The sequence below is a fragment of the Gobio gobio genome (assembly GCF_949357685.1).
Source record: "Gobio gobio genome assembly, chromosome: 8".
In the NCBI taxonomy this organism is placed as follows: domain Eukaryota; kingdom Metazoa; phylum Chordata; class Actinopteri; order Cypriniformes; family Gobionidae; genus Gobio; species Gobio gobio.
The window spans coordinates 49,210,204-49,234,938 of NC_137114.1; the positions used below are offsets into that span (position 1 = coordinate 49,210,204).

General features: G+C 37.4%; 2 protein-coding genes across 2 annotated transcripts; both read right to left on the reverse strand.

Annotated features, from left to right (window-relative positions):
- Positions 1-547: 547 nt before the first annotated feature.
- LOC307129965 (uncharacterized protein) lies at positions 548-8,375 on the reverse strand. Its single transcript, XM_079822788.1, has 3 exons — positions 8,326-8,375; positions 7,178-7,423; positions 548-1,738 (listed from the first exon to the last, which is right to left on the reverse strand). The coding sequence occupies exons 2-3, from the start codon at positions 7,254-7,256 to the stop codon at positions 741-743; spliced, it is 1,077 nt and encodes a 358-aa protein (XP_079678914.1). The 5' UTR covers positions 7,257-7,423; positions 8,326-8,375; the 3' UTR covers positions 548-740.
- Positions 8,376-14,147: 5,772 nt separating this feature from the next.
- On the reverse strand, positions 14,148-24,074 carry LOC307129979 (uncharacterized protein). Its single transcript, XM_079822805.1, has 3 exons — positions 23,911-24,074; positions 18,277-18,490; positions 14,148-16,600 (listed from the first exon to the last, which is right to left on the reverse strand). The coding sequence occupies exons 2-3, from the start codon at positions 18,359-18,361 to the stop codon at positions 15,690-15,692; spliced, it is 996 nt and encodes a 331-aa protein (XP_079678931.1). The 5' UTR covers positions 18,362-18,490; positions 23,911-24,074; the 3' UTR covers positions 14,148-15,689.
- Positions 24,075-24,735: the final 661 nt, after the last annotated feature.

Below are 24,735 nucleotides of genomic sequence, written 5' to 3' on the forward strand. Positions count from 1 at the left end.
TGAAGTGAACGACAAAAAAGGTTAAGATGTGATAACTGCCTACCCAAATAGGGAATTTAGAACACCGTTCCCACCTGGTGGCTTTTCTAAGGTAAATGTGACATTGTTTACGTCTTTGCGCGGTTTGAATCATTGAGCAATTACATGTGACATGATACAGATTTCTGTAAGTTCTGTATCTTCTAACATACCTTCAGATGTTCATGTTTATTCTGTGCTGTAACTAAAGCAGAAGAGATGATCGGTTCACTTGCTTCTCTTGAACTCCCGCACATTAAAGAGTGGCAGAAAAGATCAAGACAGCTTCAGAGACGTCTATGGTCTCAATCCAGTTTATGGGAAATTAGCCCATTTCTGATTCTTCTGACATTTATGGTGCTTGCAATCTCACCCCAAACTACTTGAAAATATTTTAAGTAAATATATTTAAATGTGTTTTTAAAGGGAAAGCCCATCTCTTTAGCCTTACCCTGGTGGGGCAGTTTAAAAAAAAAAAAGAATGTTTAAACTCATTAATGTGAGTGTTCATTAAACAGATCAGTCAAGACGATTTTGCGATTTCTGTTTTATTTCAGAACACAATATAGTACACTTAGTAAATACGAAAAAGACAAATATATCTAATTCAAGATAGACCTGCTTAGCACACAATCCATCCAGACAGACTGAAAACTAAAACAATGACTTTATTTACACTGTAAGAGTTGTTGACTGGTGAGGCTTCAAATCACAATTCTTGCTCACTTGCAACATTTTTTCATGTGAACGAGAAGGTTTGATGAACTTTTATAACTCTTCTCACACTGAGTACAGTGGAAATGCTTTTCTCCAGTATGAACTCGCTCATGTGATTTCAGAGATCCTGACTGAGCAAAACTCTTGTCACAAACTGTGCACTTGTAAGGTCTTTCTCCAGTGTGAATTCTCTGGTGCTGATTCAGTTGGGAAGATGTAGTAAAGCTCTTCCCACACTCACAACACACATGATCTCTCACATCATCATGTGTTTTCTGGTGCTGTTTAAAACTGTTCATCCACGAAAAACTCTTTCCACAGAGAGAACACACATGAGGCTTCTCATCTGAATGAACTGCCAGGTGTTTTTTTAGATTTGTTGATGAAATAAACTCTTTACCACATTGATCACAGTTAAATGGCTTTTCTCCAGAGTGAACGCGCAGATGAATTTTTAAACCGGTTGCATCTTTGAAACTCTTCTCACACTGAGTACAGTAGTACGGCTTTTCTCCAGTATGAACTCGCTCATGTGATTTCAGGTGCACCAATATAGTGTAACTCTTGTCACAGTATGAGCACTTGTAAGGTCTATCTCCAGTATGAATTCTTTGGTGCAATTTCAGTTTGTCAGCTCTAGTAAAGCTCATCCCACAGTCACAGCACACATGATCTCTCACTCCATCATGTATTTTCTGGTGCAGTTTAAAACTGTCCAGCCGTGAAAAACTCTTTCCACAGTGAGAACACACATGAGGCTTCTCATCTGAATGAACTTTCTGGTGTCGTTTTAGATATGCTGATGAAATAAAATCTTTTCCACACTGATCACAGTTAAATGGTTTCTCTCCAGAGTGAATTATCATGTGTCTGCTAAGGTTTCCTTTTCTACTGAAACTCTTTCCACACTGAGTGCAGGTGTGCAGATCTCTAGTGTTGATGCTCTGCTGTTCCTCCTCTGCTTCAGCTAGTTCATATTTTTGCTTATTCACTTCCCTCCAGCCTAAAATAAAAAATAATATGTGGTTAAAATAAGTTCAAGTGAACTCTGATTTAACAGAAGAAAGCAACAGAATATCAAGTGTCAGATCTTTGATGTGTTAGTTCCATCATTTTCTTGTTAATCCGTTTAAAATGTGGATGATGACAACAGCTATATAAGATTTTGGGATCACTCAGTGTCAACTGAACCAGGGGTCCCCGGCTAAAAATGTTGATCACTAAAAAGTTTGGTGAAAGAAATACATAAAGAAGAAAGCCAAAATATTAAATGTCACGAATGTGTATTTACGAGTGGGGTCAAAATGACAATGATTTGGAGCCAAATTACAGGGGGGTAAAAATGACTTTAGAAAGATGGCAGCATCATAGTTTTATTTTTACACAGAGATTGGTAGGTCTATTAGTAAAATCTGTTGACTTTAGCAATCTTTGCTGCATTATAATCCAACAGTGATGGTTCAAAAATGGGGAAAAGCACTTCTTGTGTTTGTTTTTTGGCCCCAAGTTTGCATGTATACTCAAAGTATTAAAGACCTCTTAATATTCTTTTAGATTCTGAATCTTAACAAACTTTTCTTTTGGTATCTTAATTTGAAAGGCCTTTCAATCCCAGAGATATGGAGATCTGCGGTTCCATGAGCAAATTGGTAAATTGTACACTTTTAGAGGTCAAAAATCAAATGTGGGTCACTTTGCATTCATCTCATTTTTTCTTCTTTTAAAGGTCCCATATTGCCAAAGCTGAAATTTCCTGGCTTTTTTTCCATATAACTTTAGTATAGCTTTAGTAACTTTAGTAGCTCTGCCTTTTCACAAGCTGTTGTGACTTCCGTAAAAATGTAACATCAGAACCACTCAGTCACCGCCTTCAGTCACCACCTTGAGCACTGCCCACTGTCCCACCCTCTTTTTTGCCAAACCCCCAGACAACATTGCATCTAGTGTTAGACCGATATATCGGCCGATATATTTTTACGTGTATCGGCATCGGCCGATACAAGGCTGCTGCGTTTGCCAATATTTTTTTTCTCTGCATTATTTACAGACTGTTGCTGAGAGAACGAGCAGAGAGTCTGTCACCGTCTCTCACCGTCTTCAAACTGTCTTGCTCTCCCTCCCTCGCGCATATTAATCAAAATCAATTGAGAATTGACACGATGGTAAAAGGTCGATAGACCGAAGTTTCACGTGGAGCATTGGTTAATTTGTTTTTTTTCCTGAATTACCGCTGGTGTTGCTCTACAAGAGATTAGTTAAGTGCACCTAAGCATTAAATGACTAGGTTGAAAATAGTTTTAAAATTAAGTATAGTACAGTCAGTGTGCACTTTATTATGCTGCTTGCTTGTTGATACTGTGTGCAATAGGTACAATAGTGCAAGCAATTTTTTTTCTTGTTCTACCTCACCTGTTTTTGTTATTTGTTAAATATATATATATTTTTTGTTCAATAAATGTTCCTTTTTTAAATTTTAAATTGTTCTTGATCTTGATTATTGTGTCATTTTTATGATGTAAATTGAGGGAACAAAAGCAGTATCGGCTCAAGAAAATCGGCAGCCCGTATCGGTATCGGCATCGGCACTAAAAAATCCATATCGGTCGATCCCTATCCATGCGTGTTGTTTTGTACAGTCTACGGTTGCCACAAGCTTATTATAATTCTCTTACAATAACGCTGAAAGTAAAAAAAACAAACAAACAAAAAAACAATTACTATTCTGAAACATCCTGTTGTAAGCACGTTTGTGGAGGTGGTTGGTTGTCTCCTGTCGTCGCCAATTTGGGGTCTGAGTTAGGCTCAAATATGTAAGGCCGGACAACATTTTCCTCAGCAGTGACCAGCATTACCAGTGTTTCTATTTACCTTACCTTACCTTACCACAGCAGGCTGCAGCATACATGACCCTAGTTACCGGTGGTTGGCCTGGCCATGCGTCACTCAGAAAACAACAGGCCAATTAGAAGAGAGGCTCGTGAATATTAATTAGAAAGGCCAAAATCGACCTGTTCTTAGCAGAACTCCTGGGAGAGGAGCTGCAAAAATATATTGAGATGGTTTTTGGTACTTACACCGCATACACACACACATATATATATATATATATATACACACACACACACACACACACACACACTTAAGGACAACAAAACCTAAAATAAATCTCCAAAAAGGTGTGAAATATGTAACCTTTAAAGAGGAATACCTGAAGAACAAACATGTTGAAACTAGAAATGTATCTCATTTTTTTCTATCAACACAATTGCGTGGAATATACCTGACTGCCATATTCTTTTTCCAAAGTTTGTGTGCATGTCTACACTAAAAGTATTACAAATATCTTAATATCCTTATTGATTCTAATTCTTAATAAACTTTTCTTTTTGAATCCTCATTTTTATGGTTCAATCCCAGAGATATTCAGATGTCAATGCTGTAACATGTAGTTCTGATACTGTGTATTTGAACTCTTGGTAGCTTCAGAAGCTGTTAAAATGAACAAAATCCCTTCTTCCAAATATCCCTAAAACTGATTAAAACATAGATTCTTATAAATACACTTTTGAGAACAAGTTGATGTATATTTTTGGCACTCAGAGAGTGTTGTATGCAAATGTTTTTGATAGAGGGACACATTTCTAGTTTCAACATTATTAATTCTTTAGACATTCCCCTTTAAATGCAATAAGTACCGACTGTGGGTAAAGTGAACCACGTTTTGTTTTTGACCATTGAAAATGGGTGAAATTCAACAAATTGAACATAGAGCCGCATGGAGATCCCCATATCTATGGGATTGAACCATATAAGGCCTTGAAAATGAAGATTTCAAAAGAAAAGTTCGTTATTAACCAGAATCTAAAATCATATGGTGACATCTTTAAAACTTTTAGAGAGTTACATGTGCATAATGTTCATGCTTTAAACGCACTTCCATTGTGCCAGTGCCAAAACACTCTAACCCGAGGTGCCCTAATGACTACCGCCCTGTAGCACTCACACCCATCGTCATGAAGTGCTTTGAGCGGCTGGTCCTGGAACACCTAAAAGACTCTCTACCATCCACATTGGACTCACACCAGTTTGCCTACCGCAGCAATAGGAGCACAGAGGATGCCGTTTCCATGGCACTGCACTCTGTGCTCACCCATCTGGACCATAAGAACACGTATGCACGCATGCTGTTTGTTGACTTCAGCTCCGCATTCAACACTGTCATCCCATCCAAGTTAATAGCCAAACTTGGAGACCTGGGCATCAACACTTCAATGTGTAACTGGATTTTGGACTTCCTAACTGACAGACCCCAGAATGTTCGTTCAGGATTCACCTGCTCCACATCCATCACACTCAACACTGGTGTACCACAGGGCTGTGTGCTAAGCCCGTTTCTCTACTCCCTCTTCACCTCCGACTGCAAGCCTGTGTATGGATCTAATTCTATCGTCAAGTTTGCGGACGACACTACGGTGATTGGTCTCATCAGCAACAACGATGAGACTGCCTATAGGGAGGAGATCCAGCACCTGGCCACATGGTGCACCGAAAATAACCTGCTCCTCAACACCACCAAAACGAAGGAGCTCATCGTGGACTTCAGGAAAGAGTCAAGAGGCACACACGACACCATCCACATCAATGGAATGGCTGTTGAGTGTGTCTCCAGTTTCAAGTTCCTGGGGACCCACATCTCGGCGGACATGTCGTGGACGACCAACACCTCCAGCCTGGTCAAGAAGGCTCACCAGCGCCTCTTCTTCCTGAGGACACTGAGGAAGAATCAGCTCTCCTCGGCTATCCTGGTGAACTTCTATCGCTGCGCAATAGAAAGCATCCTGACCAACTGTGTGGCAGTATGGTATGGGAGCTGCTCTGTTGCGGAGCGCAAGGCACTGCAGCGGGTGGTGAAAACTGCCCAGCGCATCACAGGGACTCCACTGCCTGCCATCGAGCACATCCAGAGGAAACGCTGCCTGCATCGAGCTCGCAGCATCCTCAAGGACTCCTCTCACCCAGCCCACAGACTGTTTTCTCTCCTGCCCTCCGGCAGGCGTTTCAGGATCCACCGGACCAGGACCAGCAGACTAAAGAACAGTTTTTTCCCCAGAGCTGTCTCTTTATTGAACTCAAACCCCCGTTGATCCACTTCCCTCATAAACTGATAACTCTCCTACCTCACATCCGCCTTCACTTTGTTATTTGCACTACCGACTGTTTATCACAGTAACAACTGTTTACATATGCATCTTGCACTGCCATATCTTAACTGGATTATGCTCATTTGCACTGCCGACTGTATTTATAGTACCAATGTTTACATTTGCATTTTTGCACTGTACTTCTAAATGTAATATGCAACCACTTTCCACTGCACTTTACACTTTTTTTTTCCGGATAGCTCTGTCCATAATTTATTGCACTACCCTAATCCACTGCTATTCCTCATATTAGCCTAACATATTATTGTATACCTCTATCTGTAAAATTCTGTTTATAGTAATAGCCATCTGTATATTGTATTCATAGTACATATTCACCTGTAAATTCTGTTTATAGTAATAGCCATCTGTATATTTATTCACTGTATATATTCACCTGTAAATTCAGTTCTGTTTATAGTAATAACGTCTCTCTATTTATACATATTTATACATATTCAGTACATATCCATGTCCTGCACTTACGCATCCATTGTATATCCTGCACTTGCTGCTATAGCACTTCTGGTTAGACCTAAACTGCATTTCGTTGCCTTGTACTTGTACTTGTGTAATGACAATAAAGTTGAATCTAATCTAATCTAATCTAATAAACTTTGAAAAAAGAATAGTTATGGCACTCAGACAGATATATTCTATGCAATTGTGTTGATAGAAAAAAGCGATACATTTCTAGTTTCAACAGTATTTGTTCTTCAGATATTCCTTGCTGAAAGAAAAAAAACAGTTGCATGTAAAGTGACCCACATTTGGTTTATGACTACTAAAAATGTGTACAGTATTAAGAGAGTTTTACTAGACATACAGACATGCAAACTTCAGGCAAATCAACACAAGATGTGTTTTTCTTTTTTTATTTGGATTATAATACAACAAAGATTGCTGAAGTCAACAGATTTTACTAAAAGTCTACCATAAAATAAAATAATGCTGCCCTCTTTCAAGTCAAGTCATTTTACCCCCCTATAATTTGGCTCCAAATCTCAGGTGAAAATTGACATTTTGACTACAAAATAGTGAATAACTCAGTAAATATAGATAAATGGCCTTTCAAATTGTCTTTCATCACTATTTATGTTTGTCTGAAATTCAGTTGATTTGACATGAAATTACCCTTTGATGCATTTTCTGTATCATTTATCATCCAATGTGTTGAACTGAAGCTGTTACCTAAATGCTTCTCAACAGTCAACAATGAAATATCAAGAATGGACACCAACCTGTTTGTTCCTCAGTATCTTTTATTCCGGATGGTTCTGGATCACTCATGTCTTCAATCTCCTCTTCAATAATCTCCATCTTTAACAGTCACACAAATTTCAGCTGCTACACCTGGAGTTTGTCCTTCTCTTGTAGGATGATATGAATATTTCCAGTATTTATTGGTGAATTGTTGTGGGAGGGGCTTCACTGCAGGTGTGAACTGTGATCAGTGTGTTTGTGATTATTTGTGTGCAGGACCAAATCTGGAAGAAAAAAAAAATCACAAATAAGTTACTGATTTTATACTGGATTACTTTAATTAGTCTACTTGATAGTTAAGTGAGCATATTTGATGTTAGAAATACAGAGTGTTTTGACAAGGTTGTATATTATAATTATTATTATTATTATTATATCATCATATTAAAACAGATCTATAAGAAACAAACTCGTTTTTGTGTAACCCAGGACGTTAAATAATGGTAAAACAGGGCACATAATAAGTTTCTAAATTAACATTTCAAATAAACGTTTTCCATGCGAACATGTCCCGTATTTCTATCGACTGAACTGCAAAACGGTCTGAATCTCCCGTGATTTCATACACAACATAAACTGATATTTTCAGGGCAAAAAAACAAAACAAAAACAAAACCACACATAGAGTTATCTAACAGTTGGGGGGGGACAGTAAACAAAAAATATCTCAAAGGCAATTTTTGAACGGGACACAAATAATACAGCCAAATTTGTATTTGTAAGTATATGTGTGGCATTTTGATGCACTTTTTATCTTAAGTGCGTTTTTCAATTCTCTGTCATTTTATCTGGCCAACAAAGCAATTGTTGTTGAAATATGAGTTATCACCATACCGTAATATAGTTTAATGATCGTACTTCTTCCACATACTACTTCGCCTACTGAGCAAAACCCAACACAGCGGTATATCTACAATATTAGCCTAATGTCAGTTCACACATATCGCCATATTAGTTGTAGTGGGTGACTTACAAGCTAACAAACAATAGGCAAAAATATCGGACTTTTTTGTCATTAGCCTACTGATTTAGGCTATTAATAACTCAGCATCGTCTGTATTAAAGAGAAAACAATCGCTTCATCTGATGTTTAAAGTAAATAAAATAGCCTTAACAGATTACTTACTGGAGTTCAACAACTTCTGAACTTTGTACTCTTCTCTCACCGGACTGTGTGTAGGTGAGGTGCGTGATGGACCAAACCACTGTGAAGCAAGAGAAGGGGGATTCAAAATGTTTACTACTTACACAATTATTTTAAGTATAATATCAATATATTATTTACAATATACAATGTGGTTTTCAATTATATTTTTAAGGGTGGACAAATTAAGGGTGGTGTATGGAGAAATTAAGAAGTGCATCATGGGCCTATAAGTCTACTTATTAACTTTATTTAGGCGTTATGTAGCAGAACGTGAAAGAGAGGCATCACTGCATTTATACATTTCACAAATAATAATAAAAACTAACCATTTAAGCCACACACTGAAAAAATAGATTAGTTGAATTTACAAAAAAATGTATCGTAAGTGGTCGCAATCATTTGATTTAATCTCAATTTAAACAAAAACACATGCAATTCCCTTAAAACCAAATCATTTTTTTTTTATTAAAATCAAAAAACTAAATTTAAATGATTTAAACGAGCACAAATTAATTATGCTTAATTTAATCGGGCCATAATCATTTTTTTTTTTCAGTGCACATAATGTGTATGTAAGCTTTACTGGAATCTTTTAAATTATGTAAATAAACTTTTTTTTTCACAGTTTATTTAGCTATTGTTTTAGTTCTTAGGCCGTTACCTCATCGTCCCTCCGACGCGTCCCTTCATCGTTGAAAAATTGTTCCAAAATGAAAGTTGAACGGGCGTCGGGCCGTGAATTCCACGTCTTTTCTGCGCGTCCCTGGACGTCTAAATGCGTCGTCTTCTGGATGTTTAAATGCGTCGTCTTCTGGATATTTAAATGTGTGGTCTTCTGGATGTTTAAATCTGTTGCTGCATAATTTAAGTGTGTAGCCTGCATATAAAATAATCACACACCCATTGTGTAACATCGTGAAAGGCAATCAATTATGTCTTGGTTTACACATCTTGACAGGGGTTCTAAAAAGGTTCAAAATTGGTCCAGTCCAGTCAGACCTGAACGTCCATAAAACGCCTTTTACATCCACAAACAAGAACACATTTGTGGACATAAGCGAAAAGAAGCATGTTCTGATAAAATTGTATTGCTTTTGAACAGCCACAAATGTTCTTCTTTTTCATTAATGTTTAACATCCATTAACCAAACTAAAATAACAATTACAAAACACTGAATTATCATTATATAAAAGGGATAGTTGTTTGATTTTTAATGATTAAAAAAGTGCCATTCTTTTATTTTTAAAAAGTTGCAAATTGTATGTTATTGACAAAATATTTTAGTTTGTCTTGGATATTTTTTGATTGTATCAGATAACATTTTAAGCATTTTTAATAACATTTCACCTTACAACACTATAAAAAATTGAAGGCCTCTCCAATTAAAAATTTTCTAGTGACCGGTCACATCTAAATTTTTCATTTGGCTAAATGGAATTTCTGTGAATTGAATTTTATCCATTGTGGCAACAGTCTGTTAACATGGGCTCAATTAGAAATAATATGTTGAGCCAATGGAAAAATATAATTTACCAATACTGTAAAAAATGTCAGGCCTCTCCAATTTAAAATTTTCTATGTGACTGGTCACATCTACATTTTTCAGTTGGCCAAATTGAATTTCTGTGAATTGATACAATTTAATTAACATAAATTCAATTCGGCCAATTAAGAAAGAAATGTTTTACAGTGAAACTGTGAGGTTGGTCCAACTAAATATTTTAAATTGTAGTAACAATTGTTTATTTCTCACTGTCCCAAAAGACAAAAATGACTAAAAACATAAATATATTAAGCAAAATAGAACACAGACAACAGGGTTGACATTTTATCACAATACTTTATTAACAAGTCAATTCCAACACAGGATATTTGATGAAAATACCTTATTTTCAATAAGGAAAAACTCTGAATATTCAAGAAGTCTTCTGCATGTCTTAATGTGGTGAAGAAAACGAGACACTGCATATGCTAAAAACCTGCAAATAAAAATAAAAACACATTAACATTACATAACATTAATGACAAAGCTCCCCTGCATCACATCTGGCAAGAGACAGAACAGAAGTTTCTTCATTATATAATGAGAATGAGACGAATGAATGGACGCATAAGAAAATCACGAGCTATACGTGTTTGATATTAAAAGGCCCTGAAAGAGGCCGACGCCAAATGCACCGTGTTCAACAGTCGCATGCCGCACATATCACACAAATGACTTAATTTACTTATTACCTATTATTTTAGACATATAAGACATGAGGGAAATAAAACTATTGGCTACCATTAGATTATTATGTGGTAAACGAGAACAAACCCATGAAACCAATGAATGCATGAACTCGTTATTATACAAAATGTCTTTTAAACTTCATACCTGCATAAAGCAAAACTCTGGAGAATAATGTCAGTGCTCAACGTCTTGTGACAATGAATATCTCGATTCTCTTGGGAATGTTTGTCTCGGTCTTCAGTTCAGCAACGGCTGGTTTGGCTCTGCAGTCCGCTCGCTCTCGCATTTGAAATCTCCACGCTATAACGGTTTTCCTCAAGCACATTTTGCGCATGCGTATACAGTTTTTCGGACGTAGGACTTGTTCTTCCAACATGGATTTTTCACTTCAACTTCATAGATTGACTAAGCACTCATAGATTTTGAGTGAAGACCTTAAGCTATGATTATACAATGCAAATTTGTGCATGGGTATACTTATTTGGAAGTCATTTATTGGTATATATATATATAAAATATATATATATATGTATGAAGACTTCAGATGCAAAACCCTCTAAATCCGTCTGAAGTTTTTCTTTAAAATACACATTTTTGTCAGGCTTCTATAGGTTTCTACCTAAGTGCCGGTACTTCTGAATGGGCTGAGGCTGGGATTTAGTGGGTTTGAAGTGAAAGTATTTTATGAACGTATACTATATGCGGAGTGTATTCACTCAGTATCGTTATCTCATTTTTGACCGAAGTGGCTTTTTTTGCATCTGAACTCTTCATATATCAGTGGCGGGCTGTGCATTTCACATCTAGGCCTTCAGTGGTATCCTACCTGAATTAATTCACCTCTTAATAAAATCATCATGACACCTCGGCTATAGAAACCATTAATATTATACAGAAACGCAGTATAACAGCAGGGCGTTGCGTCTCTCATGAAGCGAGAATGAATTATTAAATTATTAAATTATTTAAGAATTATTAACGCAGGAAACCCAATAGACACAATTCAACAAGTCTCCTTTCACTGCAGCTACAGCTGCGCCACATAAGTAGCTTACATCATATCTAACAGAAGCATCGATCCGCTCCAGGTTTTCCATGCATTTTTATAGGCTGCCTTTCGAGTTCTCCCAAATTGTGCGAATTCTACAGGTAAGAAAACGCAACAGCATAAATGGTTCTTGAAAAAGCTTACCAACAGTATGACACATTTATTTCAGCCGAGGTTCAAAGATAATACAAAGTTTTTCATTAAAATTCGCCATTTTAACAGTGTGAAAATGTTGAAAATAATATATTAACATGCATGAATTATGGAAAAAATTATCTAGATTTTTTAAGATTCTTTTTATTACTTTAATATGATGCTAATTTAAATCCATTAATTTTTTTTTTTTTTTTACAAAATTCAGTTTTATCCACGCATGTGGACACCATGCGGCGTAAAATGGGGGAAAAGCCACATATGACAATATGGATTATTGTGTTTTTATTATGTCATTTTATGCTATGCATAACAGCTCATATATATATAACATTAATATTACAATATAACAACGATAAAACACAGTGTAGGAACTATAATGGTAGTTACATATGAGGAAACCTATGGGCTGGGCTTTGCTGTCCCTGTTTTGGTAGGCAAAATGCAAATTTGTCTCGGTATATATGTGTAAAGTTGCCATTTAATGCCATAATATGTCATTTTTAATGGTTATTTATGTTGATATATTTGTTAAATGTCTGTTTTATTACAACATAAGACAATTCAAAACATATTTGCAAAAACAGAACAGCAGGGTACAGAAATCAGACTTTATGCAATCGGACTCCACTGTTGCATGACGTCCACATACGTGGATAGTTAGTTTTTGGAGTATAAAAATGACATTTTACTCTAAATTTTAGTTTTTAAAATACTAACATATTCATCATACTTTACTGAACATACTAATATTTTTTTTTAGCTCAATTGACCTCCTTATGTAAAAGTTTTTCACAGATATGCCTGGGGCATTTGGCACATGGCTATCGCATAGCTGTCAACATTGAAAATAAGAGCGATTTCCCGGAATCCATCCACAAAATAAGGGATTTTTTTTTATTTACACGATTCTTACCCACAAACTTAAAAAAAAAAAAGAAGCACTAATCATTAACAGTCTAAAGAGTTTATAATTACACAATATATTTTGATTTTGGCCGTCAGCGTCCTGATCCATCAACGCACATCACACTCATCTACTCTACTCTCCTTGAAGTTCACTTCCCGCTCCTTTTTCCCTCTTCCTCCCGCCCGCCGCTAGAACGGTCTTCTTCTTCGATAGTAGCCTGAAGGCCTGTTCACACCGGGACGATTTTCACGCGCGTTTATCGCCGACGTTTAACGCCTCGTGACTAAACAATGGGCGCCAATGTGAGTGTGCTGTGCACACCGACGCGTAAAACACCAGGCGTAAAAGCGTCATTTAAAAAAAAAAAAACGCCTAGTTTTTTTTATTTTGACGTTAAAAACTGTCCGACCAATGAGATCAGCGCTTTTGTTCACGTGCCTGGAGCTGCTGAAGTGACAGTAAAACTCGACTTGGTGGCGCTCAAGCACAAAATCGGTCTTGCCGAGCACACATTGATATGACAAAGAAGTAGTAAGTAGACAAAGAAGAAGATGAGCTGCTAATGCTGCTTGCCAGTTAGCAAAAAGTGTGTGAAGGGTTTTGGCCATAGACATAATATATCTGTGGTTTTGGCAAGCACGTAAATACTGTCTCTCCTCTTCTTCTGTGTGACAAGCGAGTGTCAGAGCCGTAAAGTGCCACAGCATGAAAAACGCTGGCGATAAGCGCGCGCGATATTCGCCCCGGTGTGTACAGGCCTTAAGCCAGTGTTTCCCAACCTTTTTTCAGTCATGGCACCCTTTGAAAATGTTCTCCATTTTGTGGCACCCCCTCGCATATGTTAGCTAGGGGTGTAACGGCACAGATTTCTCACGGTTCGGTTTGTGTCACGGTTTTAGGTTCACGGTTTCGGTACGGTTCAGTATTTGCTATTTTCAGGGAAAAAAGGACTACTGTCAAATAAAAATAAAGAAAATAAGAACAAATCATTTAAATACAAGCAGCAGCACAAATAAATACTTTTTCTGCAGTGTTTCCCAACACTGAAGTGCTGTCTGACGAGAGCAGGGGTCATAAAATGACCTTCTCACAACGTTGTCAGTACGATCTCTGGACGTTACAAGATTACCAACAACGTTCCAGATACGTAATATTTTGGTAATTTTATGACTCAATGACAACGTAACGTTGCATGCCTTATATCATTACCATCAAATTACCAACACACAACGTCGCCAGTACGATCTCCTAATGTTATTAGATAACCAAGGACGTCCCAGATACGTACTAAATTCGTAATATATTGGTAATTCCATGACTTACTGGCATCATAAATGCAACGTCACTTGCTCGTAATTTCATTACCATCATTTGCAAGTTCATGTTCGTATTTATTATGTTCTTATTATCAGAATTTGCCATTTAAACTGTGTAATTAAACGTCAGACACAAGATTGAAATTCCCTTTAAGATAAATATTTATTTTCAACACTTAAGAATACGAACAATCTTTTTATATACAGACTTGTCACGTGACAATCAGCGCGCGCCTCCACGACTGAAGAGTGCGCGCCACACAGTGCGCACACATTAGGCAATATTAGCTATTATCAATACTATTTTTACTAATAGTAATGTTTTTCTGGGGTGTTAAACTTTTTATTGCATAATATTTCATAGAAAACTTTGGAATAATGACAGACATGGCCTGTCTACATCTCATCTAACAGATACTGAATGAGAACACGCTTGCCTGGTGGCCGTTGAGAGTTGCCATGGTAACCGTAAACACAAACAGAAACAACTGGAGGACAGCGTCGACATTTCTCTCCGTTTTATCGCAAGTTATCGAAAAAATCACAAGTTATCTTGAACAACGGCATCAGATTGGTTAAGTTACATTACCTAAATTCTCCTTTAAAGCTACACTGTGTGATATTTTCCCCCACCTAGTGGTGAAAATGTATATGACCATCCAGTGAATTTTAGTTTCTGTTCCTCTCAATTCCGATTTCGTTTTAACTCCTACGGTGGCCGATTTAGTCCAATATTAACATGGCTTCCAGTTCGACCTCGTCCACATTCGACACAGTGCCATCGAGTGTTAAAACGCGAAAGGCGAAGCTTGAATTTATGGGTATGTCCCTCTTTGGCTAATGTACTTTCAAGATGGAGGGGCAGCATGGCGACCCGCATTCGAACCCCTTACCCGTATGTATTTTCAATGGCATATTATAAACTTACGAGAATCTTTGACTTACTTCATCTCTGGATGTGAAATAATCCTTTATGATCGTTTAGGGCACTGACATCACCAGGATTAAGCAGGTTGAGGCGAGCGAGATCACAAAAGCGATCAGTTACTTCAGACTCCGCTGTCTTGTGCTCCGCCATCTCACGATACGATAATGTTGTATCAAATAAAAACTTTGCGTGCCGTAGTTTACATAGGAATGGAGGGAGATGTGCTTTGACACAGCTTTATTCTACATGTAATGGGTTTATTTTGATGGGTGAACTGTCTTTGTGGTATTAAGAGAGCGAAAACTATGGCCGTTTAATTAATTTTTTTTGCACCTCCGCCGGGCATGATCTAAATAAACATTAGAGAAAGGCAGTCTTTTCAGCTTGCTGCAATAAAACACTATTTTTCTGCACTAAACAAGTGAATTTTGCCAATATATTTTTTAGAAACGATAGACAAGATGTTCTAGAATAATCATTTAATGAAAACCCAATTTTGACAAAAAACTGACATTCAACCTAATCTTCGACCTTTGCTGGAAACGTTCCAGCGGCAGATCGCATCACATTAATTTTCCAAATGTATTTATTTATTGTCTATGACAACACCACGTATCCGTAACACTCCTGCTCCGCGACACGGGAGGTGAGTTTCGGCAGGTCTACCACCCCCCCTGAAAAAAAATCCTAGGGGGAAACACTGAAGACCCATTTAGCACACAATCCATCCTGACAGAAAAAAAAAAGGTTTTGCTCAATTGCATTTTTTCATGTGATGGAGAAGGTTTGATAAACTTTTAAAACACTTCTCACACTGAGTACAGCGGTACGGCTTCTCTCCAGTATGAACTCTCTCGTGTGATTTCAGGTTTCCAGACTGATTGAAACTCTTGTCACAATATGAGCACTTGTAAGGCTTCTCTCCAGTATGAGTTCTTTGGTGCTGTTTCAGACAACTAGATGTAGTAAAGCTCTTCCCACAGTCACAACACACATGATCTCTCACTTCATCATGTGATTTCTGGTGCTGTTTAAAACTGTGCAGCCATGAAAAACTCTTTCCACAGAGAGAACACACATGAGGCTTCTCATCTGAATGAACTATCATATGTTGTTTTAGTTCTGATGATGAAATAAAATCTTTACCACAGTGATCACACTTGAATGTTTTTTCTCCAGAGTGACGGAGCAGATGCATTTTTAATCCGGTTGCATTTCTGAAACTCTCTCCACACTGAGTACAGTAGTACGGCTTCTCTCCTGTGTGAATCCTTTGGTGCAGTTTCAGATTGCCAACTGTAGTAAAGCTCTTCCCACAGTCACAACACACATGATCTCTCACTTCATCATGTGTTTTCTGGTGCAGTTTAAAATTGTCCAGTCGTGAAAAACTCTTTCCACAGAGCGAACACACATGAGGCTTCTCATCTGAATGAACTTTCAGGTGTCGTTTTAGATGTGATGACGAAATAAAATCTTTTCCACACTGATCACAGTTAAATGGTTTCTCTCCAGTGTGAATTCTCATGTGTGTGTCAAGGTGTCCTTCTCTACTGAAACTCTTTCCACACGTAGAGCAGGTGTGCAGATCTCTCGTTTTGATGCTCTGCTGTTCCTCTTCTGCTTCATCCAGTTCATATTTTTGCTTATTCATGTCCATCCAGTCTAAAATACAAATATTATGTGGTTAAAATTCAAAGTTAAAGTTAACTCTGATTTAACAGAAGAAAGCAACAGAATATCAAGTGTCAGATCGTTGATGCGTTAGTTCCATAATTTTTTGTTAATCCGTTTAAAATGTGGATGACAACAGCTACATGATTTTGGGGTCATTCTGCGTCAACTAAAAGAATTTTGACTTGCCAAAATACTAAATGCCATGAATGTCATGAAAATTTATACCTGCGATTTGGAGCCAAATTACAGGAGGGTAAAAATTACTTTAGAAAGATGGCAACTTCAATATTTTATTTTTACACAGAGATTGCTAGGTCTATTAGCAATCTTTGATGGATTATAATCTAACGGTGAGGATTATAATGAGGGTTGTGGGGATCACATGTGAATAAGTATTCACAGCCTTTGCCATGGCACTCAAATTGAGCTCAGGTGTGTCCACCTGTGGGAAATTCAGTTGATTGGACATGATTTGGAAACGCGTACACACACCTGTCAGAGCACAACCAAGCCATGAAGTTCAAGGAATTGTCTGTAGACCTCTGAGACAGGATTGTATCGAAGCACAGATCTGGGGAAGGGTACAGAACAATGTCTGCATTATTGAAGGTCCCAATGAGCACAGTGGCCTCCATCATCCGTAAGTGGAAGAAGTTTGGAACCACCAGGACCCTTCCTAGTGCTGGCTGCTCGGCCAAACTGAGCGATCAGGGGAGACGGGCCTTAGTCAGGGAGGTGACCAAGAACCCGATGTTCACTCTGACAGAGCTCCAGGGTTTCTCTGTGGAGAGAGGAGAACCTTCCAGAAGAACAACCATCTCTCCAGCACTCCACCAATCAGGCCTGTATGGTAGAGTGGCCAGACGGAAGCCACTCCTCAGCAAAAGATCACCTGGAATTTGCCAAAAGGCACCTGAAGGACCCTCAGACCACGAGAAACTAAATTCTCTGGTCTGATGAAACAAAGATTTAACTCTCTGGCCTGAATGGTAAGCATCATGTCTGGAAGAAACCAGGCACAGCTCATCACCAATACCATTCCTACAGTGAAGCATGGTGGTGGCAGCATCATGCTGTGGGGATGTTTTTCAGCGGCAGGAACTGGGAGACTAGTCAGAATCAAGGGAAAGATGAATGGAGAGAAACCAGATGAATACAGAGACATCCTTGATGAAAACCTGCTCCAGAGCGCTCTGGACCTCAGACTGAGGCGAAGGTTCATCTTCCAACAGGACAACAACCCTAAGCACACAGTCAAGATAACAAAGACTGGCTATGGGACAACTCTGTGAATTAATTTAAATTGTGCAAAGTGAACCCCCAGTTGGTTTTTGACCAATACAATTGTACAGGTTATCAATTTGCTCATGGAACCGCATTAAGATTTCCATATCTATGATATTGAACCATATAAGGCTTTTAAAATTAAGATACCAAAATAAATGTTTGTTAAAAAACAGAATCTAAAGGATATTAAGATATCTTTAATACTTCTAGAGTTACAAAACAAAGTCAAAAATTGGAAGTTTCTGAAATTTGACATGGAATGACCCTTTGACCATTTAGATGCATTTTCTGTATTATTTATCATCCAATGTGTTGAACTGAAGCTTTGTTAAGGTTTCTCAACAGTCAACAATGAAGAATCAAGAATGGACACCAACCTGTTTGTTGCTCAGCATCTTCATGTTTTACTCTGGATGGTTCTGGATAACTCATGTCTTCAATCTCCTCTTTAATAAACTCCATCTTTAACAGTCATGCAGATTTCAGCTGCTACACCTGGAGTTTGTCCTTCTCTTGTAGGATGATGTGAATATTCCCAGTATTTATTGGTGAATTGTTGTGGTTGTGATACAGACAGCCAAAGGACCAGATCTGGAAAAATCAAAGATAAGTGACTGAATTTCTACTGAATTACTTTAATTTCTTGTAAGTTACGTGAACATGTTTGCTGTTAGAAATACAGTGTGTTTTGACAAGGTATATATTATTATAATTACCATCATATCAGACAGGGGACTATACCATGAAGCTGGTTTAGGTGGCTACCTATGTTTCATTTTAGATCGCGCCAAAACCGGATTTTAGGGACCATGAAAGTAGTTTGGTTTTTAGCAGTGTTCATTGCCAACTTACGGTCCACAGCTAACCTGCTCTGGGGCAGGTTCAGGGCTTCAGACTGCGACCAAATGGTCGCATTTTGCGACTAAAATTTGAGAGTGTGGGACTGAATTTTACATTCAGTCGCACATGTGCGACCAGTAAATTTGCCAGCTGTCGGTACTGGAGAAATTAAGAAAATACACTTATTATTTATAATTGATAGACGTTATATCTGGCAAATTCTATCTTTCCCAGCCGTTTCTATATGAGATAATATTAAACCATTTTTCCGTGATGCATTTTTGCCATTCGCAATCCAGAAGAGAGAGAAAGCGAGCAAGCTCTCTCACGTGAAGCTGCAGCGAACACAACACCACAGTCAGCTTAATGAGTGACGATGGCCAAGAGAACTAAACAAAAGTTTAGTCTGCTTCAGAGGTGGGTAGTAACGAATTACATTTACTTCGTTACATTTACTTGAGTACATTTTTTGGGTAACTTGTACTTTTAGAGTAGATTTAAAGATGGGTACTTTTACTCTTACTCAAGTAAATTTCTTGTGAAAAAACTGTACTTTTACTTAGTTACATTCGGTGGCGTTCCTCCGTTACTGTCAAATGGTAATTATTATATTATATATATTAAAATAAGTGAATATGACTTTCGCAAGTCTCGCGAAACGTTGGAGAGGCTGCTTCGCGAGAGGTTGCTACGCATCACCCGCTTATAATTAGCGCGCGTTTAGTCGGAAGATGTGTGTGAGCTACGGGAGGCAGATTGCCCGTGGCCTCAAGTTCAGTCTATGTTTTCACTCCAAGATGTCAAAAAGAATAGTTTCATAATGCGATGCATGTTGTGTGCACCAAAACGAACTGACATCTCTCAGCATACAAGAATTCCACCCTGAAAAGAACATGTAGCGGTAAGTGTCACAATGATGCCTATATTTGAACACTATTTACGGTCATTTGGTAACTATGGGAAATTTTCCCTTATTATAATACTATTTCACACACTGTCCGAGTGTTTTCCTCATATGCGCTCTTGTGCAAGCAATGAATCGTTTGAATCCTCCAAACAATACACGTCCACGAACAAACGTTGTCATCTTCACATTTACATATCCTTTTCTTCACAAAACGAAACAAATTGAATAGCCTAATGTGACGTCTTGCATTTATACACAAATCCGGACAGACACCTGTCTGAAGTGTAGAAAATACATACAAATAAAAACGGTATTGTATTTTATTCCTACCTAAAGAATAGCCTATATACTTATACAAATATAAGAACAAAGTATGTTTTAAGAAGAGCTCTAGTTAGCCCAGCACACCATTAATTTACACTGTTTAACCATTAATCACACGCACGCACGCTAACATGAATAAACCATGAACAGCTGGATTTTTATGAACTAACGTTGACAAAGATTAACTAATGCTGAACAGAGGTGTTGTTCATGGTTAGTTCATGTTAACTAATACATTAACTAATGTTAACTAATACAACCTTATTGTAAAGTGTTACAGAGAGGTGTGTGAAAGCTCTCCAAGTAGCCTGAAATTCAGGGTTTTCGCTTATCAATCAATCAATCAATCAATCGAATACTTTTTTACTCTTACTCAAGTAAATATTACGATTGTTACTTTTACTTTTACTTGAGTAAATATTTCAGTAAGTACTTGTACTTTTACTTGAGTACAGATTTTGGCTACTCTACCCACCTCTGGTCTGCTTAAACTTTAGGGATGTGCTGTGATATGAATCTAATTTTATTCTCGATTTTGGCTTCCAAGAATTATAAAAAGATGATATGAGGTAAAACTATTCCTAAAGCCGTGTTCCGTCGAGCATCCTTCCCTTCACAGCTTTGCGCTGTCATTTCTCCTTAAACCTAAACTTAACGTCAGAATAGTGGTTGTTGTAAACTGCAGTCTCTACTGTTGCTAAACTGGAGGATGTGTTTGATAATAAAGAGCTATTAAATGCACAATAATCCGCGCAAGAGACACTGTTTCCAACTTCAAGGCGGCATATGTGTGTGTGCTGCGAAATGGACCGACTTGCACTTTATATTTTAGGCTTTGTGTGCGCGAATGCCTGCACACTGGTCCATTTACAAATAGATGTTTTATGTTTTTGTTCAAACATTGCTGTTTCTTTTGCTATAGATACTTTACTTTTCAGATTATAAAACCATGTTAATTATGTTCTTAATTATGTTTTTTTTTTCATAAAAAAAAAATAGTTATAATAAAAAGAACCGATAAGAATACCGTTAAAGTACCGGATCGATAAGCAGTATCGGTAAGAGTAGTAATACCGTTAAAACCTTAACGATACCGATCCCTATTAGTAATACAGTGGAAATTACTAGATTTGGTTAGCATGTTGATTTACGGTGTGCGCCCCTAAATTTTCTGGTTGTGCCCCTAAAATTTTCAGTTGAGGGCCACTGTGCTCCTGGGGAAAAAAGTTAGTCTGGAGCCCTGAAGTTATGTTCTGGATAAGAGATCTCAAACTGAAATTGGACCAATCAGCTGTGAGCAAAGTGACACATCTCTGACTAACTAAAGTCTATCCCAGAGTTCCTCCAAATTAAAAGGTCCCTACATAGCAAAAGATTTTTATGAAAATATCGTCTGGCTTTTAGCAAAGCCTATTTATAATAATTTTGTATAATTTAGATATTTATGTAATGATCATACCTATAATACATTACACATGTACAGTTTTAGTTGATAAATTATTATTAAGCACTTAAAATAACATAATAGCCTATTAAAGGTGATATAAAAAAAGCTTTAGAATAAGTAGATAGAGCTATAAAAATGACCATATGTAACTTTATTGTTCAAATCTCTCTTCAATATCAACTACATTAACTTCACAACTTTTACTTGCACTGATATAGCAAGGGTTTTTCTTTTAGTTGTCCTGTTGTTGCTTTCCTTTAGCTTAAACAATAGAGTGTGGCTGCTTGTGAGAAATGAATTTATGTTTCACTGATCCACAGCATGTGATTGGCTGTTCACTACTGATGTCACACCTAAACTCAAGATCAAAGCCTGAGTTGACAGAGAAGTTTAATGATCAGCATCATGGTACCAACAAAACCGGATTGTGTTGGTTTGGTTTTGTCAACCTGAAACTAATCCTAAAACCCAGACTCCCAGAGTTTAATCAACTACCATCATGGTACTGGCCCCAGATCTATAAGCAACAAACTCATCTTTGTCTAAACCAGAATGTTAAAGCTGCAGTCCGTAACTTTTTTGGGTTAAAAATTATCCAAAATAAATTTGAGCAAGTACATAACCAGCTAGTTTTCAATACTATCTGCTTACCTTAGCTCGATTTACAACGGTAAGCTTGTAATAATATTTTTAATTCCAGTGGTACTGGTGGATTACGTCACATCTGTACACAAGTAGAAGGTGTCCCGGCTAGTGGGCTATATTGCGTGTGAGGATGTTGGAGGGGCAGATTTATAGCCTTTTCTCACAGCACTTGATATAAACTTATCAATTTGATGGTGGATCCAGAATGGTGATTGGGTTTGAACCTGTGACAACTGGAGATTCAGCCGTTGTAAAATGCAAAAGACTTCGGACTTTCGGGGTGCGTTTCAATCAGCTCCCTAGTTCAGTAGTCAGGGCACTGATCCGGACATAAGTCAACGGGCTGATCCCTGATCAGTGCCCTGACTACTGAGCTAGGGGGCTGATTGAGACACACCCTCGGAGTGGCTACAGAAAAAAAAGAGACTGAAACCTCTGGGGCCTATGTGAAAACAAGGATAAAAACGCCTTTTGAAAGGTGGCATGAACTCTGTGTTCAAAACGGACGCAGAGACAGTTTTTTTTCTCCTGGACAAGACATTTCAATGGTTAAATTATGTAATCGAAGCACACTGTTCGCTTTATTCATACAGTTACAGAGTTCTCGTTTTGCTATATGCAAATGATAAATATCAATTATTTTGCGCTAGCTATGAGAGGGAGTACTTCTGTACTCCACATTCATTTATTGGTATGACCCCACATGAAAAAAATACTATATTATAGTAAAATTACTCTAGTAAATACTATAGTAGTCAAGTCAAGTCAACTTTATTTAAATAGCGCTTTTAACAATGTAGATTGTTTCAAAGCAGCTTTACAGTGATAAACAGGAAAATAATGCAGCATAATTTTATTCAGCCGTCTAGCCATTCTGGAGAAAACACTGATGTTATCAGTTCATTTCAATTATCATACAGTGACAGTGTGAGCTTTAGATCAATAATTAGATCAGTAATTTAGTTTATATGGTTAATTTAGTATATTAATTAGATTTATTTCGATCTTTAGTTGAAAAATTTAGTAAAGATACTACAGTAAATTGTAGTATATATTATTTACTACACTTTGTTAATTTACTATATATTTACTATAGTACGGTTCAAAAACACTACAGTATTTACTAGAGTAATTTTACTATAATATACTGTAGTATTTTTTCATGTGGGGCAGTTAGAAATTAGACTGCACAGAAATGGAAACTGAACTACAGGTAGCCCTATACACATTAAATGTAGTCACGCTATGCTGATGTTGTTAACATTAACAATTTGAAAACAAAATATAATTTGAATGGTTTGACGTGATATTAAACGATCGTTAGATTTAATCATCCCGATTTAGCCCGCAATGCTTCCCCCCCCCCCTTAATTGGTCAGAACAAAAGTGGATGTTATCTTCTAACTTGTTCAGATTCGTTTTCAATTAGAAAACATATAATCTGTGATTCTGCATGACAGTATCCACACCGCGCGGTGATTGACAGCCGCGCATTCTCCTCAAAACTTTGCTTTCCTCCGCGCTATGCCGTGCCGAGGCACAATTCACGTAAAGTTGATAATTCCGCGAATAACTATTTTGCAGATTTCGAACAGAGATGGCGACAGAGGAAAACGGTCTGCAGCTTTAATTGGGGATAAAACAGGGCACATAATGCATTCTTAAGTTAACATTTCAACTGAACGTAGAAACGTTTTTCACACTTTTATTAAGCTGATTTCGACTGAATCAGCGATTCGAATCATTGTTCTTTTGAGTCGATTCTTTCTGTGAACGTGTTCGCAAAACAGTGATTCGCCCATATAGGCTACAATAAACAGATAGTTCCAGAAAAATTACATATCTTACTTGTAGCAACCTGAAGATATCCAGCGAAAATACTCCACAACTGTCCTTCATTCAAACTCTAGGACGGTCGTTACATCGTCCTTTTAATATTAACTTGAACTGGTCTTCAAACGTTCAGTGCTCACGTCTCTCTTCTTCAGCACATCCTTGAAACCACCAACTCTGTGTTTTATAGCAGGAAGGAGCGTTTGCGCCTCCTACTGGAGTGTAGAGCATTGTGTATGGAAAAAAAGGAAAAATGTCTACTTTCAACTTTATTTAGTCGTTATGTAGCATAACCCGAAGAAGAGGTTCTCGCTGCACTTTAATACACAATAAAAAAGTAACAATTCAAACCATATAATGTGAATGGGGTCATTATTGGTTTAGTGCTTAAGCTGTGTTTGTTAGCAGTCAATAATAACAAATTAAAGGAACAGACTAAGAAAATTATTTAAAATTGTGTCTTAACACATTTTTTTATCCTAAACACTATGGCATCATTTTAAACCTTTCATCAGATTTTATAAATATCAGCTGAGATAATTGAAAAAAATGTTGTCCTGCAATTTGTCTTTTCTCAAATGTCATGGTGACACAACTGCAAACATGGCTCTTTTATTATGAATTAACAAGGTAATAACGTGATGAATCCTCCAGAGGAGCTCAACTGATCCTTGTGGTGAGTGAAAAAGTTTGTAGATCTTTCTCAAATACTGTAAAAAACTGCTAAATTCATGTACAGGTAGGTTGGTACACTTTCCATGTCAGGTGGTACAAATACAGTAATATATGCCTACAACTATTTGGTTGTACAAAACAAATATAAGACATCGTGGGACAGTT

Coding starts and splice junctions, on each gene's coding strand:
- LOC307129965 (XM_079822788.1), bottom strand. CDS start 7,256: ATGGAGATTATTGAAGAGGAGATTGAAGACATGAGTGATCCAGAACCA. Junction 1,739..7,177: donor AGATACTGAGGAACAAACAG/GTTGGTGTCCAT, acceptor TTTTTATTTTAG/GCTGGAGGGAAGTGAATAAG.
- LOC307129979 (XM_079822805.1), bottom strand. CDS start 18,361: ATGGAGTTTATTAAAGAGGAGATTGAAGACATGAGTTATCCAGAACCA. Junction 16,601..18,276: donor AGATGCTGAGCAACAAACAG/GTTGGTGTCCAT, acceptor TTTGTATTTTAG/ACTGGATGGACATGAATAAG.